Source organism: Centrocercus urophasianus, unplaced genomic scaffold (genome assembly GCF_019232065.1).
Source record: "Centrocercus urophasianus isolate 14NV4802_14NV808 unplaced genomic scaffold, USGS_Curo_1.0 seq_10, whole genome shotgun sequence".
Classification (NCBI taxonomy): Eukaryota; Metazoa; Chordata; class Aves; order Galliformes; family Phasianidae; genus Centrocercus; species Centrocercus urophasianus.
In genome coordinates, this window is record NW_024884142.1 from 88372553 (window position 1) to 88391217 (window position 18665).

Here is an 18665-nt window from a genome sequence, read left to right on the forward strand (position 1 = left end):
CCAGAGGAAATCCGTGTTTCCCAAACACCTCCAATGCAATACAAGAGACATCAGAATGGCTAATTCTTACACAGCACAGCTGCATAAACAGATGGAGCTCTGCAATACAGCAGCTGACAGGAGCAGAATTCCAGCAGAAACTGATCACACACTTCACGTAAGTTCTGGTTAACCTTCCCAAAAGATAGCATTGCAAGCTACAGCATATTCAAAGTCCAAACACTTCTTCAGTCAAAACAGCTAAACACTTTCACCAAACTTACTCCTGCTGTAATTAGACCCTGCATTTCTTCTCATCCCATCATTTAGGCATGGGAGATTAGCTGATAAACAAACACAAACCCTCCCTCCAAGACACCAGGCACTCATATAAAGGCAACCACACACAACAGCAACGATGAATTGAGTTTTAATGTTTACAGTAGTCACTTCGCAGGGACACCAACTTTATCCTAAATTCTGACACTGGAGTTGCTTTATTGGGAAAGCTGTGAGAAGACAAACAGCTACTCCAAAATATAACTACAAAGAGGAAAAATAAAGTTGAGATCATATTGTGCTTTATAGGAAGATTACATAGTTTTACTTGCATAGCACAAGCATACAGAAGTATGAGTTAACAGGCAGTGATACAACCCATCTCAATTCACGTTATTGCTTCTTTCTTCATCTGAGTAACTGGTTGCTGGTCACCGCTGGAGCCAAGAAGGGCTTACTGGCAGGTACTTTTCAGTAGTTTAATTTGGTTTAGCCAAGGAATACTGTACACTACAAAGGTACATGTGGTATTCTGAGGAGAGAGAAAAAGAAATCAATTATCATATTAAGAACATACAACAGTATCATTGTTCTACACAGATCTATTCCATTTTGAGATTCTTGACTATATGCCACTCTTGTGACTCTGGATTTGCACTTTCCCAGCAGTATGTTCTGGAACCCCAAACTTAGAACCTGCTCAGGATCATTTATCCCAAATGCTAACACAGAAGCCAAGCAGTCAACATTTCACAATATCAAGCTGCTTCCACGCACTAATTCCCAGTGCTGCAGAGCTTTCAGCCTGGGTAGTTCTCCAATATAACCTTTGAGAGCAAAGGCAGGCAGGCCCACACAGCTAACCATTTGTTTGTGCTTGCCTGCCTAACAATGGCAGCTGTGTTGATGCACAGGCAAGCTTCCACCCATGTGCTTAGTGGATCATTCCTGTGCAGTGTCAGTTCTCATGCAGGCACAAGGAACATGCACAGAGAAGTACAGCCTATTACCAATCAACACCAGTAATGAAATAACAGGCAAGAACTAGACACTGACCAAAGACAGACAGACAATTTGGTGTTAACTTGAAAAGCTAGATTAGTTCTTAAGAAATCTGCATGCAGCATGATATAGTAAATCTAGAGAACCAGGGTAATCCAGTTGTGATCAGTGCTTAGCCCAAAGAAAGATTCACAGAGATGGGACTGTCTCAAAAGAGGACTGAGTTGAGCTTGTTCACAGGTGTACAGGAGGAGCTGAGAAGGGTATGAGAACTTAAGGCACCAAACTGATTACCAGGAGACCCCTAAGCAATCCCTTCTTAGCAAAGTTTCCTCTGCATATCCCACATGCACTCATAAGATTGAGGCACATGTACTCCTACTGTGCACCACAGCCTGAACTCTCCACTTAAGCATGCTGCAATGTCTCCCTTCCTCTGTGAGCATTATCTGGCAAGACAAGTTCTGCAAGGACAGCATCTTGCACAGTCTAAAGGCATGATGCATATGATCTTATTAGAAGCAGACAGGTGATGCTGCCCACCTTCCCAGAGGGAAGGGGGCAGTAGGAACCCAGGAAGCAGCACATCCTGCTTAGAGCCTACCTTAGCCATCTCTGGCTCATCGTGGAATTCGCAGCTCTGGAGATCAGCTGATGACTTGGGGCAAGTTGTCCGACCAATCTCAACCTCCAGGATGTACTTGATTCCAGACACGAGCTGCAACAAGATCACAGGTAGTAGCAGTTTTATTTGCAGCACATACCTAGGAGCTTTCTAAAAAGAAGAACCTTACGGGAAAGAAGCACAACCAGCCAAAAAGTACAGAGCAGGCAGCGTGTGGCAACCTCCACAGAAAACACACTCAGCATCCCTTACCAAATAGGAAGCAAGATCCAAGTAAACAAACTAGTGCAGCTTCCTTAATCAGTAAACAAAGCTGCATTAGCTTATAAGGCAACATTAGCATTCACAGCCGTATGCCCCAAGCTTTCATCCACCTCCTGCAGCAGAACAGCCCGCATTAACCTCAGAAATCCCAACTCCCGCAGCACTCACGCACACAGAGGCAGGCCGCCCCGCACCCACCTGCCGCTTGGCGCTGATGACCCGCACCACCCGGCTGGAGTACTTGTCATTGCTGGCCCTGTTGTACTCGGCCACGGCAAACTGCAGTGCCCGCTGCAGGCCCTCGTCGTTCTCATCCACGGGCACGGGAGCCCCCAGGAGCCGGGGGCGCTCCTCGCTGCCCAGGACAGCTCCGGCGAGCATTAGGGCCGCGGCCAGCAGCACCACACAGCCCCGAGCTCCCGCCATGGCTCCGCACTCCGGGCCGCGCTCCGCCGCCGCCCTTTTAAAGGCCTGCGGAGCGAGATGGGCGGCGGCTTCGGCCCACACGCCCCGCCCCGCCCCGCCCCTTCCGGCCGGGCAGGGCAGGACGGGCGGAGGGTGGAACTCGGCAAGGCCGGGAAGCGGGGTGGTTTAGAGAGGCAACAAGTAACACCCGCGGTGACGGCAGTGAAGAGTACGCGAGGGAACGTCGTGCCTGAGAATGCTAGAATCCCAGCCCTCGCACGGTGGGCTTTCAGAGCAGCCCGCGGCAGGCTGCACTCGGTGCGCTCACGCAGACAGGCCGCGGGTGGGGCTGGCACGGCAGGGCTGCGGCTGCCCGTCCGGGATTACACCACCCACAGCCCTCTCTGTGGATCCGGATGGAGGAGGCTGCATCCCACATGGGTCCGGGAACTTGGAGGCTTTTCCAGGCTCTGCCTCCACGTGATTTATTCTAGCACTTATTTTCCCTTACTGTAGAGAGGTGGCAACTAAACCACAGAGCATTTTAGGTTACTAATTTGGCTTTTAGTACAAAACACCGTGTGTCATTTCCTATATCTGCCTCCACAGCATTGGTGTTTCCTCATCTACATTAATTGCTCAAGGTCAGAGGGGTATCAGTGGCAAGGTTGGCTTCCCAGACAGATGGCTTAACTTCTAGTTTCATCTCATAACCACAAGGTCTTTTTCTCCTGTCAGGAACCCTAAGTTCGGCAAGACAGGACCTAATATAGCACTACAGAGCTAGCATGAGTGAGATTTAAGGCCTTATGCAGTTATTAGATCAAGAGAATGTGACGTTTTATGCCTGAATATTCTCAACACCTCTCATAATGAGAAGGAAAGGGTTTGTGGACTGACTGGAAAGTCTGTTTGTAGCCTGCTGAGTGCCAGCAATATCCAGCATGAAAACCGTCAGAGGAAACTCCCCTGCAGTTGGCAACAAGATGTGCAACTAATGCTGCAACCACAGGACATTATGATAGCTTTTACTGGTAAGAGAAAGACATGAGCACTACTGCAGCATCAGGTGCTGCCTGTGACACAGGAGGAAATATCAGTGCTGTTAGGATAGAGGGAGCTTTGGCTACTTCTTCAGAGCCAGTCCGAGCTGATGCTGGGCAGAAAAGGCTTTACAGTTGCCCTTCGTGTATCTGAGGGCAAAAGCAGGGAGAAATAGCCCTTTTTAAGAGCTAAATACTTTGCCTGCAGTCCAGGCAAACAAGTCACCTCATTGGAGTTAAGATAAAACAAGCCATAATTGGCCTGCGTCTTCTGAGTTATAGCAGCACACACTTCAGAGCAGAGCTGCCTACCCAGGACCACGTTCAAGTGGCTTTTGAAGAACTCAGAAGAGGAGCCTCCACAACTCCAATGGATAGCCTGTGACAATGCACCCAGACAGCACAGAAGGACTTCCTGATGGTCAGGAGGAACCTGCTGTGTTCACCTGGCCCTCCAGTGCTCACCTAGAATTCCAGTTTCTTCTCAGATGCTAATCTGTCACTGGCCCAATTTATAATTGACCCCACAAAGCCACTCCAAGAGAAAAGACTGAGGAAGTAGAGGAGGCTTGCATCAGTTATGTTGAGGGATGGTGACACCTTTCGTAAGGGAAAGGCTTGTTGCCCTCCTTAGGCAGGTAATCATTCACATATAATGGAGGAGGTTCAACACTGAGGGTGACCATTTCACCCCCAGAAAGACCACAGTCTGGGCACAGGTGATGAAGAGTCTCTGTCTTGAGTTTTAGGGAGCAGAGCCTTCAGCTTGGGTTTCGTTTCTCCCAGAGAAGTTCCTTAAGAATTGCTCCTCATACTGGGGGATTGGCTCCGTGGCACTTCAGACAAGTACCTGCAGCTTCCCAAAACTGCACCTGAAACAAAGGAACATCTGAGGAGTAGCTGTCAACCCTTCCCCACTCTACATACAGGTTTCCAGAAACACTTTGCCCTCCTGCTCACATCACCAACTTTTGAACTTAAAGGATCACAAGTGGTTTGAAAGGGAGAAAAATCTCAAATACCAATCTCAGAATTCCTTCTTCTTCGCTTGTCCTTCCACATTCCTTCACCCATCCACAGAAAACTGAGGTATATCTGGAGATTTGGTGATTGTCTGAATAGCTTTTTAACTGCCTGAAGGGTGTTGCCTGTTGTCAACATCGTTGTCCTCTTAGACATGGACACTATTCTCAGTTGAAGACACATAACTACAGAAAGCAGAGCTGGTCTTTGGTCAGCAGCGTCAGAACATGTTTCTGTTTTGCCAGGATTTCTCTTTGCCCTCCTAACAGATGCATCAATATTTATTCTGCAAAATAGTGGTTGCCAGAGTCCCTCTTTGACACAGTTGCTGCCTGGCTGCACTGTGCAGAATGGCTGCACAGGAAACACCCTTTGGAGTTTGGGAGTTTCCAGCCGGGGCCAAAGGCTTTGTGGATAGCTGTTCTCTTGGCCTTTCCTCACATCTGAGCCAGAAGCAAGCTGCATCTGTTTACTGTTTTAGAACTTGAACTACAGAAATTTTGAGAGGAAGGAAAAAAAGGGGGAGTGGAGGGGGGCAAAAAATGATGCTTTACAGCAGGTTAATAAAAGGAACCTGGTTCTCGAAATAAAACTGTATTGATCCTTTTGTTTCTGATGGGTGCAACTAATTGCTATATCACAAGCTTCTTCTTTTAATAAGCAAAATAGAAATCCTCAAATAATCAGATGACCCAAGGACTTAGGTAATATACCAAGCAGCATCAGACTCCTGACGTAATACTGGCAAAGTCCGTGAGGCAGTGCACTGTCAGTATCACCAGAAACAGAAACATAGTTTCAGTGTCTTGTGTCAAGCCACAGAGTTGGTTCAATATCGTTTGTGCAGTATCTGATATATTTTCATCTATGTTTCAGTTCCAATCGGGATTGATCAGCTTTTTAAGTCAGCAGGCAGATTCCTTTCTCCAAATAACTGCTACATTCCCTGTCATTGCTGTTAACAACTTCTCCCTTCAGTAGCTAACTGAAGAGCTCTGGGATACTGTGACATGTCTTTCAAAGTGCAATTAGACAAGGATGTTTGAAAAAGCAGCCGATCCTCTAATCAAGAATAACAGAACTGAACTCTGAATGACCCTCAGTAAAGAGTAATTACTGTGATAGAGGCAGGAAAAATAAGCATGACTGAACACTGAACATCTGGTTTAAATTTCTCATAACCAAGGGATCCGCAAAAAAAGTGCAGGCCAAGCCTATGCTGGGGCCAGACTTTTGGATCCCACTCAGTGGACCTGGAGCAGCGATAGGTGGGGTGCTGACATGGTTCCCCTTCTCCTTCTGTGCTGTGTAACCCACACAAGGGGATGGAAGGGAGGTGTTATGTAAAAGGAGAGCTTTCAAAAACTGAAAGCCTCTTGTGCAAGATGGTCAGCAATTTATGAGACAGAGCTGAGAGTGATTCAGTGCCAAAAATAAAGCCACTGCTGTTGAAGAGTGTCCTGTGCTTACGAAGATGAGTACATCCACACCTTTCCCACACCAACTGATATTCAGTGATACTGGGAGAGGTAAAGACCTCCTGCCTTCCTCAGAGACCATGGCCACTTCTGTCCACACCCTACTTCTACATTATTTTTTTTTTTTTTTTTTTTTCAGATAGTAATGGAGGAAATTTTCCACACAAGGAAAATCATGGACCTATATTCTCTCTTAGTTTCCAAAGGTCATCTCTGAAATCTAGGCAGCCAACCTGAAGCCCCAAAGGAGCCAGAACCACAGTCACATCTTTTCTGCATCGACATTCCTTCACATGCTGACGAGCTCTCACCACAGACAGCCAAGGGTGGCTTTTCTGGATAGACTACAAGGCTGAGTAGACTTCAGCTGGTAAATACCGTGTGCCAGGACAGGCTTCAAAAACATCTGGACATCTTTCAGTCCTCACGGTATAACTGGCTTAGAAAAGACTGAAGCTGCCATTTTCCACCAGCTGAGGATCATTCCTCCAAGGCACAACCATGCTTTCTTTGCACAACAGCCTAGAAAGATCTAACTATTGTCTACTTCTACTAAGCCTAGCATGTTGTACCAAAAGCGTTTTTCAGGCAATCCAGCGGGAATAGACTTGCTAGAAAATATAGGCCTAGGTGTTCAATTCAATCAAAGGCACAGCCCTAGATTTCTCATGAACAGCAAGAAAAAAACACCAAAACATACAAACTTATTCAAACCAAACAGAAAGAAGCAAGTGCACGTAGCACAAAGCCCTGTTCACTCATTGGCGGTCACTTTTAAGAATGAAATGCTAAACAACTAGCAGGACTGATCTCAGTAAGATCAACAATTGGCTCTGTCCCATGCTTCATCACCCTTCAGAGAGTGATTCCTAGGAGATGGAAGCAAGGTAGGGGAGTTTACACACCTCTCTGCTGAGTCACTTCTGACATCATTTGAGAGTGACAGCATTGCATGATATGAATCCCTTTCCCATGTGCCAGTGCAGAAGATAATCTGCTTCTAAGAAATGGGTATTTGTCTACAAACATCTGCTTTAGTAATTACTGATGTTAATCTGCTTTTGTGTTCACATGGAAGTTTTACAGCCAAGCAGTAAATAAAGTGATTGCCAGCAGAAAAGCTGCATTTAAGGTAACTCCAAGCAATCGCTATGGTCAGATTGTGCAAAAGAGGCAGTGAAGCCACACTTTTGGCAGTGAATGCTAATTAAAGGGCAGTACTGGCGTGTTCAGGATGCTAGCGAAAAATAAAAATACAAACAACACACCAGTATTCTTCTCCATACTGAGAAACGTAAATGAAAACGCTGGCACAGCGATTCAAAATAATCACAGATTTTGTCAAACTGATGTCTTTGGTCACTGCATTAGTCTACATCTGCTGAGAGTAATTCAGCCATTCTCTTTTCTTCTATATTTGTTCACCTCAGCCTGCAGGAAAAATAGCTTGCCTGCTTTAGATTTCTAATAAGTAGTTCACAGTGGATAATTTTTGCTTCCCTAGGAATCACTTGGTTCAGAGCTTACCAAGAAAATGAGTTCTCCCCAGTCCAACCAAAAATATAAAGCACATGTTTAAGCTAAGCCTCCGAAGAGAGCCAGTGACTTCACAGAGCTAGAAATAAGCCTAAAATTAAGTATGTTTGTACGCTGCACTGAAGCTGGCCCTCCAGCAGCCTGCTGGGTATGTTGTCCTGCCCACTCTCATCTCTTCTTAAAGCAGCAGGCTTTAATGTTGGAGTGATAGAGTTGGATGTTTCAATACAAATTTGCTTGTGGAGAAGCCAGACCATGAAAAAAAGAGTATTTATTCATGTCAGCCACAGTCTGCACACAACAAAGGAACAACATATGGCGGAGAAGCCTGCAAAGACCACAGCTCGGGCTCTGAGGCTCCACAGGTCCCAGGGACGCAAAAGAGGAATATTTCCTCTACGTCAGCATGGTGGCTGTGGGGAGCACTGCCAGGCTCTCCAGGAGAAGAGAGCCAAAACACCTCTGTCCTCTGTACAAACTGAATCACGCCTGGTCCTCCCTTGAAAACACTCATAGCGTCACTGCTGCTACACCCAAGGGCTTTAGGACGTACAACAAATGTGGGGATGCCATAAGCATTACATCACTTCTTAAATATACATAGGCGCATTTCTGATGAAGGTCCTTTGTGGGGAGCAACACTACAACTCCCTAATGCTTGCACAAATCCACAATTAAAGGGCCATCTAGAACCTGAATTTTATGTAGGTTGACATGAGCTCCTTTGCCATGTTCCTTCCCAGCAGAACCAACCAGCTGGGAGCCATACATCAGACTATGCTTGGAGCTTCTTTGTTTTTTGGAGGTTTTGTTTGTTTGGTTGATTTGGTTTGGTTGGAAGATACACCAGTGGTGTACAGCCTGACTGTATTCACAGTTCCCTCTGCACTAGGTTTAAACTAGTTATGATTTCTGTTCACTCAGCACTTCTGGGCAGTAAATTCCGCCTGGTTAAGGCTTTTTTTTGGTATAGTGAAGCAAAACTCTGGTCACTGAAAGAAACATCTGAGAGCAGAGAACAGGCTGTTCTCAAGGGGCCAGCTTGCCAGCATAATGCCTGGCTGCTATTCATTAGAAAGGACTTAAGCCCCCTTCTACATTGTGCTTGTTGGATCTGAAACATTGGGAAGGGATGCATAGAATGTTTTAACAATGGCAAGAGAGAAACCTCTAGGAAGTCAGGGCAGCTTGCCAACAAAACAAGACAGTCACCCCATAGCACACAGAGACACTTGACCACAGAGATTTTCCCTAGAGAGGGAAGTGAGACAGCAAGCAACCCCAAAACTCACCCCAACAGTCAGCTGTACATACACTGATCTATACACATGCATTCAGCAATCAGGTTTCAGTAAGCCCAGACACATCAGCAAAGACTCGCAGTCAGGGTAACGCTATTATTCAAGCAAGATGCTGGTTATTTGTGAGTGAGCCAGGCTGCTTCGCATGGGCTGGCCACTGGTTTACCTAGTTGTCCAAGAGGGAGGGAGAAAGCCACGTCACTGCATGTCAGCAGCCTATAACACAGCTACAAGATGCCAACAGCACAATTTGAAGACAAACTCTACAAGGGAGTGGGGAATAGCACAGAACCATTCTCAGCACCTCGGATGTCTACCTTGGTCTGTGAAGCTGCTCACAATCAAAACCACACAGAACTTTTGCCCAGCAATCTGCATAATGCCTACTACGAAAAAAGGGTCCTCACACAGCGGCTGGTTAGCTTAGAAGGATTTGTTTGACTGGGAGAAAATAAACTGTGTGAACATATCCCTTCTCAGTTTGCAAGCTGAATACTGATTAGGTTTTAATGAACACAACAGCAGGGCAGGGAGAAGGAAGCTTTAGTTTCATTGCAAGTTACTGAGGGGGTTCACTGCCCAGCAAAATCAACCTATCCCTGTAGAGGAAGATGATCCTGTATTCCTACAGGCAGTAGAAGCTGCAGGGCTGGCTTCTGTAGGAAGAGCTGCATGGATCAGGCCTTATTTGAAATCAGAATAGCTCAGCCACAACTAGCAGAGCCCAGTTCCAGCCTGGTTGATTACTTTGGCTTTCTCACAAACCTCAGTGCACAGACTTGACACGGACTCAGTTCTTTGCTCAGCAAATGCCTGCCACTGAAATAATTAAGGTCAGAATTAAGGGGCTTTGGCATAGCTTTGCAAGGAAACATGCAGAGACCCACCACAGGTCTCCTGCATCGTCTGTGGCATACTGCTAGTTTCTTGGCTATTAAGTCTTTCACAAGCATTCAGTAATAAATTAGGTAACATTTTCTTCATTCTTTACCACCCCAAAAATGTATTTCTTGAGCATGAAAGCTTTGTTTGTAAAACTCTATTAGAATATGTTCATATTTTCAGAAAACCTTACAAAAAAATGTTCTTTAGCCTCCAGCCAAAGCCTCTTGCCAGTGAATTCTGTAGAATTACACTCCTAGAGGCACCAACTATAGAAATGACAGGTGAAAAGTGTCCACCCTTGTGATGGCATACATCAGTGAGTAGTGTTGCTATGGCTCACGTTCCCAAGTTTGGTTAAATAGTATGGAAATAAATACAGGGCCTTTTTCTTTTTTAAATGCTGTACTTAATTGTGGAGGGTTTTGTCAATTGCTCCCAGCTTTGGCAATTTCTAACTTGTACGTAGAGCTATTCATCGGGCACAGAGTTTAAGATCTTGGCTGCACTTCCCAAAATAATCATCAGTATTGCGGTTGCGTGGAAGTTATCTAGCCACCTCTGTTCCAGACCCACTATCTGCTTTTATCTAATGAGAATTTCATGTAGCCCAGCCCTGCACTGGTTTCTAAAGGACTGGAAAACCAACTTGCACAGTTCTAATCTCTGCAAGACACTCAGGACAGAAACCAAAGCATGCAAAAGGCACAAAAGTTTTTTTCTGTCACTTAGCAACAAGATAGCAAACCTCAGATGTTGAAAAACGAGTGATTATGCTTCCCATCGTTAAGTGATTACTTTTGAAATATCTCATGTTTTAAAGGCAACACAATCTCAATGCTTTGATTTATCTGCTATTTAAAAAATTATTTTTCTTAAAACATATCAATCATAAATCATGGTTAAATTCTCAAGTTTTCCTCTGCAAAACTGGCAGCCAGAAAGAAAAGCAATATAACAATTGATAGGATTTGCAAACATTCATATCACTCCAGAGGCTGAAGCTTAAACAAAATGTACAAATTAGTATGAAATCTCTTGAAGGAATTGAAATCCCCAAGAATTAATGAACTAAGCTGCCACGCAGATGTTTGAACAGCTACTTCCTGGTCAGACCAGTAGTCTCATTTGGGGAACGCTGACATTGTGACTCAAAGCCTTCCTCTTTTCAGATGCCAAGGAACTCTATGATCAGAAGGGATGGAATAAAAAGAAGCAAGGCAGCAAGATGAGGAATTAGTTAACCTCACTGATACTTGATAGTTTCTTTCCAGTCATCCCGAATCATTTTGTGTCAGGTCAAACTACTCCATTAGTCACTTGAATTCTGGCCGCTAAACTTCAGGACTCCAATCAAACAGACCTACAGCTACTACAGATCACTCTACAACAAGGCCTTATTTACCGTGGCTGCACTTCACTACAAAAATAGAGAGTAGCTGAGCATGCCTTGAGGCAGTCATTACAAGCATGCCACAGCCACTTCAGCATCAAGCAGCGCTATACACCCAAGAGTCCCGCTGTGCTGAGCACAGTCTGTACACAGCAAGAAGTCTGCAGGCACTACATTCCAGCACTCTACTTTTAGGTATGAAAACACAGGCAGCCAAATAACATCAATTTGCCATGTGGGGTGATGCTTTCTCTAATGCCAACAGCAGAAATAGGACTTAACTCCTTTGAGCTCTTCATAACTTTCAAATATGAGGACTGTTGGCTCCCTGGGGGAAAAAAACAGTTCTCCAAAAGTATTCATTGAAACTACTCCCAAAGCCAACTCCCTAATTTCCTTCTAATTCAGGACAAAATGTTGCTTTGCTTTGATAAGGGGAGAAAAAAGGTGCTGAGTAGGTAATGAGTGCGTTAATGGTCTGCTTTCCTCCTGCTTGCCATAGTCTCTCTCTCCCTAGGTCCAGCTATTCATGCACAGCAATTTGAAGCTCTCTGAGTGCTAGAAGTTGCTTCTTTCTCTTCTGCATTACAGCATTTGCAGACAGGTGATGAGTTTGGTGTCTAGCTGCCACAAACTAACTGCAGATCTCTGAGCTGAAGTCAACTCGCATTGAGTGAAGAAGATCTGTGTGATCCTTCTGCACCTTTTTTGAAGATCAGATCTTCTCTGAAGAAGAAAATAATGAATTCAGGGAACCATCAACGTTCCTATATATTGAAATTCTAGTTCAATTGATTGCTTGCAAAACCAGCATAAACAAGGTTGTTATTCAAGATCACACAAAGTAGCTGAACACATCAAATAATTTTTGAATCAAGACCCAGAATCAGGAGAGGGAGATCAGAAATAAGCCTCAATACCACTCATTTAATTCCATTATTATTTCCATTATTCTTTCTTTCTTTCTGCCCTCAGCATATTTCCCTTCTTTCCTAGGGAGAAAGTCCCTCCAGTAAGCCATTGCTAATGAAGAAAAAGGCATATTACTTGTAATTCTGATTGATTAACATTAACAACTCATGGCACACCATGCACTAATCCACCTTCACACATAATTAATGTCCATTTTAATAACGTCAGGAATGCAAGCTCTCTTCTTCTGCAAATCCCTGAAGGATTTGGACCAAAAAAAGTCCAACGTTTCAAGGTCACCCCTGAAGTCTGTTTTGGAAATCATTTACCCTTTTGCTTACACAGATTTGCAAAAGGAAAATAAGCAGTTCCAACTTTAAGCAAGACGAGGACATCCTCTTCCCAGTGCCAGATGAAGGCACTTGCTATGGTTCCAGAATTGGTTTCCAGAATTACAAGAGAAACTAAAACAGCCTCCTCTTTTCTGTTATGAAGGCTAGTTTGCTGTAAGAGGGAAAAGGCAGACCTCAAACCCCTTAACATTGGACAGAAAAGATGGAGGCAACATCTACACAGCACCTCAGCTTCTGGCACACCGGTTGTCTTGGTGGGAGTTTCAAGAAGGAAAAAGGAAACTGAAGAAAATATTGTAGAATAGAGGCATGTACTTTGCAACAACCCCTAGTTGTACAGGAAGAAGAAATAAGCGAGCACAGAAAGAATTGGATCTATGAGAAACTATTTTCAGAAAAGATCACAGCTCACAGATAAGGGCTCGGATGACCAAACTGCTACATACAGAAGAATCTGAGGAGAATCTGAGAAAGCCTGTGAAGAAAAATAAAAATTGGGATATTTCATTTGTTCTGCTGCTGAAGGTGCACCTTGCTCCAGCAAAGCTCTCCAAATCCCACCAGCCCCACTCTAGCTATGCTATCTACTAAGTCCTTGCTTAGGAATTTTAAGCAGCAGTTGAGAAATGAGTGTTTCACTAAGTGGGTAGCAAGTTGCTTTGGAGACCAGCAGTTCCACAGCACCTTCATAGTTTGGCCATGCCACCTCTAGCTCTTTATGTCTCTTACTGCCCTCTCAATTTTTTCTAATCACTATTTGCCACCCAGCAGTTACCTCTATAATGTGCATGCACAGCACTAAGGGCTGGCAAACACAGATAAGTGAGTCCGTGCTATGAGGCACGACTTGAGGTGTGGATCAAAGGAATGCCTCTCTCCACTCCTTTCCCCACAGCTGTTCCACTCTTACTTTTACTTGTTTGTGAGGCAGATGCTGGCAGGGCTGGGATAGCTCAGCCTACCTTAGGAACTTCCATGGCCTCACTTGCTAGCAGGATGTAGTGTCTGTTTCCACCTCTAGCAAGTGCCTGACAACACAATTCTATTGAATTTATCAGAGGATAATACAGGTTTTCAAAGAGATTTCTAAAGGTCATCAAGCCCAGCTCCTTGCCGAAAGAAGATCCAGTCCAATCAGGTTCCTCAGGGCTCTGTTCAATGGCAGCTAAACCTAAGAGGCAATTCTCTCTGTTGGCTTAAAATGGGAGTAAAGCTACCCCTGCCCTGACCTGCCGACAGTCTGTCCTACACATTGCTTAGTGCATGGGTTGGCCCTTAACTCATGTATTTATACTACCCACTGCATACAGGGCCTTTTGAGGTTAATAAACTGGGAAAGGCCTAAACAGAAAAGACTCACTACTAACCATCTATATGGCCTCAAGGTCCTGGACAGCCACAGGTCTACAACTCTGAAGCTCTGAAGACAAAGACTCTGACAAATCACCTCTAGCAAGCTTGCTTGCTTGCTGCTAAAGACATTTATTTCTATCTCATATACGATGTTTGGAGCTCCAAATCTTAAACTGTGGATATCCAACCATATCAAAACAATAAAAGACATCCGGAAAAGGAAAACCACACCAAAAGTAGTATATTTGTCTCATCTTAAAAAGTTTAAGGTCTAGGTCTAAAATCATCATTTTGCCCATGCATGTTTTGGGTATGCAGTTAACTTAATGACATGCAACATCAGCACCATCTTTCAGATGGCCAGACAACAGTGTTTCCATATAGACAGATGCAAATAAATGCAAACAAGATTTTTATAAATGCTGAACAGGAACCCAAGTAGGTTATTCATCATGACACGGAAAAGTCTGAGAGCTTAGTTTTGGAAAAGCTGAGAAGAATCATTTCTGGCCCATTTCTAACTGCAAGTAGAAGCAGCTTGCTTTTTCTCTCAAGCGCAGCAGCCCAGCAGTTGGCCGTGTTGACCTCTACCTTATGCTGTGTTTGTCTAAGCCAGGCAGTCTCAACTGAGAGTTGCTGGAAGGTACTGGCAGAAGTGGCAGAAAGCCTGGTGACACCACATCCTCCCAGGATCCTGAACCACGGCTTCCTGCAGAAGCGATCAGCAAAGGTTGTTGTAGAGTTCAATACTGGCTGGAAGCACTACCTACCACTCCTGGTCCTGAGAGAAAAACCATATTCATTCCAAAAGAGACATTCTTAGAGCAAGACAGCAGTCTCTGGACAAGAGCCAGTACCTGCACTGACTTCAAAGAAACGATTTCATATGCAGCTGGACTATGCGGAGATATATGAACTTCACACCATCTTCCCTTTCTTTTGTTCCTGCACTCATAGCAGTCATGTGTACCCTAGATTTTTCTTTAGATGGGCTGTTGGCCTTGGACAGCACTACACTCTGGTTCCTCAACTTTCTGGGGCCAGGACCTCCCCAGTTCATGCTCCCACCACAGGTTTCCTGAGTATGTCATACTCACTCCACTGTCGTTTCTTAGGATTCCTACAAGCTCTGCAAACCCTTTATTTTCATCCTGCAAATGGAGGATATACAGTTCACCAAGTGAATTCAAGACTTAGTGGGGATGGTCAGAAACTTGACCTCTTCTCCAAGACACCAGACAGGGCAAAGCCCTGGACACAACAGGGCTTCTGTTCTCACCATTAGCAGCTAGGGTGGCTGGGGCTCGAAACATCCATGCTGGAAGGACTACACTCAGATTAGGTTCTGGAGATGGGGCTGTGCCCAATACAGTCAGCTCCCAGGCACAACATCATAAATCTGCAACAAATGTGTTCAGACCTTCATCTTCCGCATTTCAGAAAGCACCACCATTTGGGTTAAGCTGGCACCTCAACTTGAATTGGCCTTTTAGCTCCAGGAACAGTGTGCAAAAAAAAAGAACAGACTACAGACTGCAACACAGGTAACAACATACAATTATCATTCCCATGTCATACAAGTAGGGGATAGAAGAGAGAAGGACCTCCTTGCTTTTCATCCTCCAACTTTTTTCACACCATCCAACAGTTTCATTGGCAGTACGGCCCCCTACAGGCCCTCAGGTCCGCTTGGAGAACACAAATTCCATCTCTGAATTCCTGCATTATGCATGTCTTTCACCAGAAATTCAGTTATTTTCCTCTGGAAAAACAGAATGAGACAACAACTTCCCCAGTCACGAGATGATGAACTCTAATGTGATTTTGGGTAACTGGGCTGAGCCACTCGGAAACTCTGTGCGCTCATCTGATGCAAGGCAAATCTCCAGGTGCACCACTGCCTACCCAAAGTGGAATTTTCCAGCACCAGCTGAAAGCAATGCTGGGAAGCAACAGATCAGATGAAGAAGCTAAAATGAGGAAAGGAAGAAAACACCAAAGCCAAGGTCTACGTCAAAACCTAACCAAACTGAAGTGTGCAGGCAGAAACATTAAAGCCAAAGGAGAAAGAAGCATGAACGAAAGAGATTCAGAATGAAATTCTTAACTCAGAAGAAAAGGTGATGTGCAGCAAAACAAGAGCCAAAATGAGATGGAAGTGAGATGGAAGCAATGCTAAAATAAACTGTTGAAAAAGAGGTATTCTAACTAAATATATACACACATATAATGAAAATGATGCCTTCTGATAAAAATCAGTATTGCCTGACCAAAGAGAAGCTAAACTGATTCCAAAATCATGCGTCCTCATTTCAGCAGTGAGAACCAAAAAGTGAGATATTGATACATTTCCAAATGACGGTCTAAATCGGTCTAGGGCTGTTTATTTGCTGTCTAGATTTTAAAGCTGTGAACCAAGTTTTCCATTGTATTTGGGTTTGATTTCAACATTCTATCTGGAACATTCAGCTCATGTTTTCATGTTTTTCTAAGCAACCAGGAGGGTTAGAAATTTACTTTTTTAAAATGAGAAAATGGAGATTCTTACATAATACCTTCCTTCCAGCAGCTGGGAATTCAAGAAAAGATACATAAAACATCTCAAGACTGCTGACACAACCATAATGCTTAGTAACAATACACAATAAAAAAATGCTGTCCATTTCCCCTCCACACATAACTCTCGTTTTTATAATTCATTCTCTCTGCCAAAGAGTTTACTGCAGTGTTTACTGAACCAGTGTATTAAAATGAACTATTTGTAACTTCTTTAAAGAATTTCCATCAAAGCATGACTTGGATGGCTCAACAAGGAAATATCAGTGATACTACACCTGTCAGAGACAAACAAACAACATCTGTGCTTGGATAAGATCAAGACATTGTTTTATGGAGAAGCAGTGCTCCCAAGACCGTCACAAATCCACAAGATGCCTGCAAGTGCCAGATTTTATGTTCACATCTCAAAGTCAGCTCAAGCAAGTGGAAAATCACAAGTAGACACAGAGTCCCTTAATGATTTCATCAATTGCTTAGAAGAGTCCTGGGCTGTATTTGTTCTGGCAAGTACATGAAATATCTAGGCCTTGGGAAAATGCAGCAGTGTCGGAGCTTGTAAATAAATGACGAAGCAAGTTCTCCCCCTCCAGGAGAGCCCTGGCTCTTTTTATTTTTTTGCATGTGAATATTCACACCTGATTGCATGGTGGTACATGCTGATCTTGTGATAGGTATGACCCCAAATGCACTCTAACCTCTGAAACATTTCCCCGGACCCTCACCAAGTTTACAACTGCAGCTGTTCTACTCTTTGGAATTACCTTCTGGAGCAGAACTCCTTCCAGGCTGTCCATCACACCAGGGCTTTGGTGCTCTCATGCAGTTACGTTGCAGCTTTGTTGCAACAGTAGGATTCTTCCAAGCTAAGACCCTGTTCTGGTGATCTCTGAAGGTATACATTCTTTTGGGATACATTTCTAGTGAAAATCTGAATAACAATGTTTCACAAAAATGAAACCTATTTCAGCTTAATATGGAACTCATTTAGCTCACAACTGTTGCAGCATTAGAAACAATTCTCATCTATGCTAATGATCTTTTACACTGCTCAGGACCCTTCATGAGGCACCAGCATAATTCACACCCCACGTAAAATCCCAGCACACTGGTGAGAATCAGGTGCTGCACCCAGAGCAAGGAGGTCAGTGGAACAAAGAGCACTTTCCCCTAGCAAGCCTGCCCAGCCCTGCATTCCCAAGAATATACCCATCCCAGGGTCTCCCATAAACTGCTGGAGCTACTGTCATCTCTTGTTGCAAACAGATGTACATGACCAAGCAGTACTTAGGACTGCTACTGGGATAGCTTAGGGTCATCAGGTTTATGTGGTGCTCCTCCCCAGAGCAGCTGGAACTGACCAGAGAAGTGAAAATGTTGCCAAACAGGCCTGTCTCCCCAGGTTGGGATAATGTTTCTGGACTGTTAACTCCAACTGCAGTCACAAGGAGCTCACATTGGGATCATAAGTGCCAAAGCTTTGTCCTCGGCTTCCTAGGGACCTCCATCTCTACTTCCCTGGCACTACGTTACTACTTCCAGCAGACACTGTGCACAGCCATTGCAGGTTAATCATGAGCCCAAGAAGGGGGGGACTTGCCAGGCAGGTCACTGGGGGTGTTTTCCCTCCTCCACCCTCTTCCTGGGCCACAGAAGCTTTTGCTGCAGACGTCCTCTGCCCTGAGAGATCAGCTGAGAACACAGACAGAAGTTACACCATTCTTGATGGATGTTGTCTCTTGAGAACCTCCAAGAAAGAACATTCAATTCTCAAATAATCTAGTTCACTTGTTTTCTATTATCACTCTTGGAAACATCTTTCTAATCCCACATGTCCCTTTTTGTATACATCTTGCCTTCAGCTAGCATGAACACAAGAACACACTACTTTTTCTCAGCTGACCACACATATGTTTTGAGATTGCTGTAAACTCTTGAGTCCTCCCTTCCTCAGCTAAGCAACCTTCCAGCTCCCTGCATATTCCCTTGAAGATTATGCTTTTTAGATTAACACTAGCCTTTATCTTTAACTGCTGTCCCCATTTCCCCCACCATGTGGCTGCAGGCCATTGCTCCATGGAAGACGCAGGCAGCCCACTTCACAAGACCAGATGTGGGACTCTGAGCAAGAAGCACGATGAGCAGTAAAAAACAACCCTAAGTCTCCACCAGAATGTTTAGAGAGCCTAATCAATAGCTATAAAAACTCCCACAAGATTGAGCTGTAGCACAGTGGACTGCTCGAGGAAGCAGGGAGCTTGATGGTTCCACACTATCTTCT

General features: G+C 44.5%; 1 protein-coding gene across 1 annotated transcript; it reads right to left on the reverse strand.

Annotated features, from left to right (window-relative positions):
* Positions 1 to 393: 393 nt before the first annotated feature.
* Positions 394 to 2590, reverse strand: LOC122160547 (cystatin). The gene is made up of 3 exons (XM_042819153.1): positions 2348 to 2590; positions 1865 to 1978; positions 394 to 790 (listed from the first exon to the last, which is right to left on the reverse strand). The coding sequence occupies exons 1-3, from the start codon at positions 2573 to 2575 to the stop codon at positions 713 to 715; spliced, it is 420 nt and encodes a 139-aa protein (XP_042675087.1). The 5' UTR covers positions 2576 to 2590; the 3' UTR covers positions 394 to 712.
* Positions 2591 to 18665: the final 16075 nt, after the last annotated feature.

What these genes read in the sequence shown, in the direction of transcription:
- LOC122160547 (XM_042819153.1), bottom strand. Translation starts at nt 2,575, where the DNA reads ATGGCGGGAGCTCGGGGCTGTGTGGTGCTGCTGGCCGCGGCCCTAATG. An exon ending in TCATCAGCGCCAAGCGGCAG is followed by an intron (nt 1,979 to 2,347) that starts GTGGGTGCGGGG and finishes ATCTTGTTGCAG; the next exon opens with CTCGTGTCTGGAATCAAGTA. An exon ending in ATGAGCCAGAGATGGCTAAG is followed by an intron (nt 791 to 1,864) that starts GTAGGCTCTAAG and finishes CTCTCTCCTCAG; the next exon opens with AATACCACATGTACCTTTGT.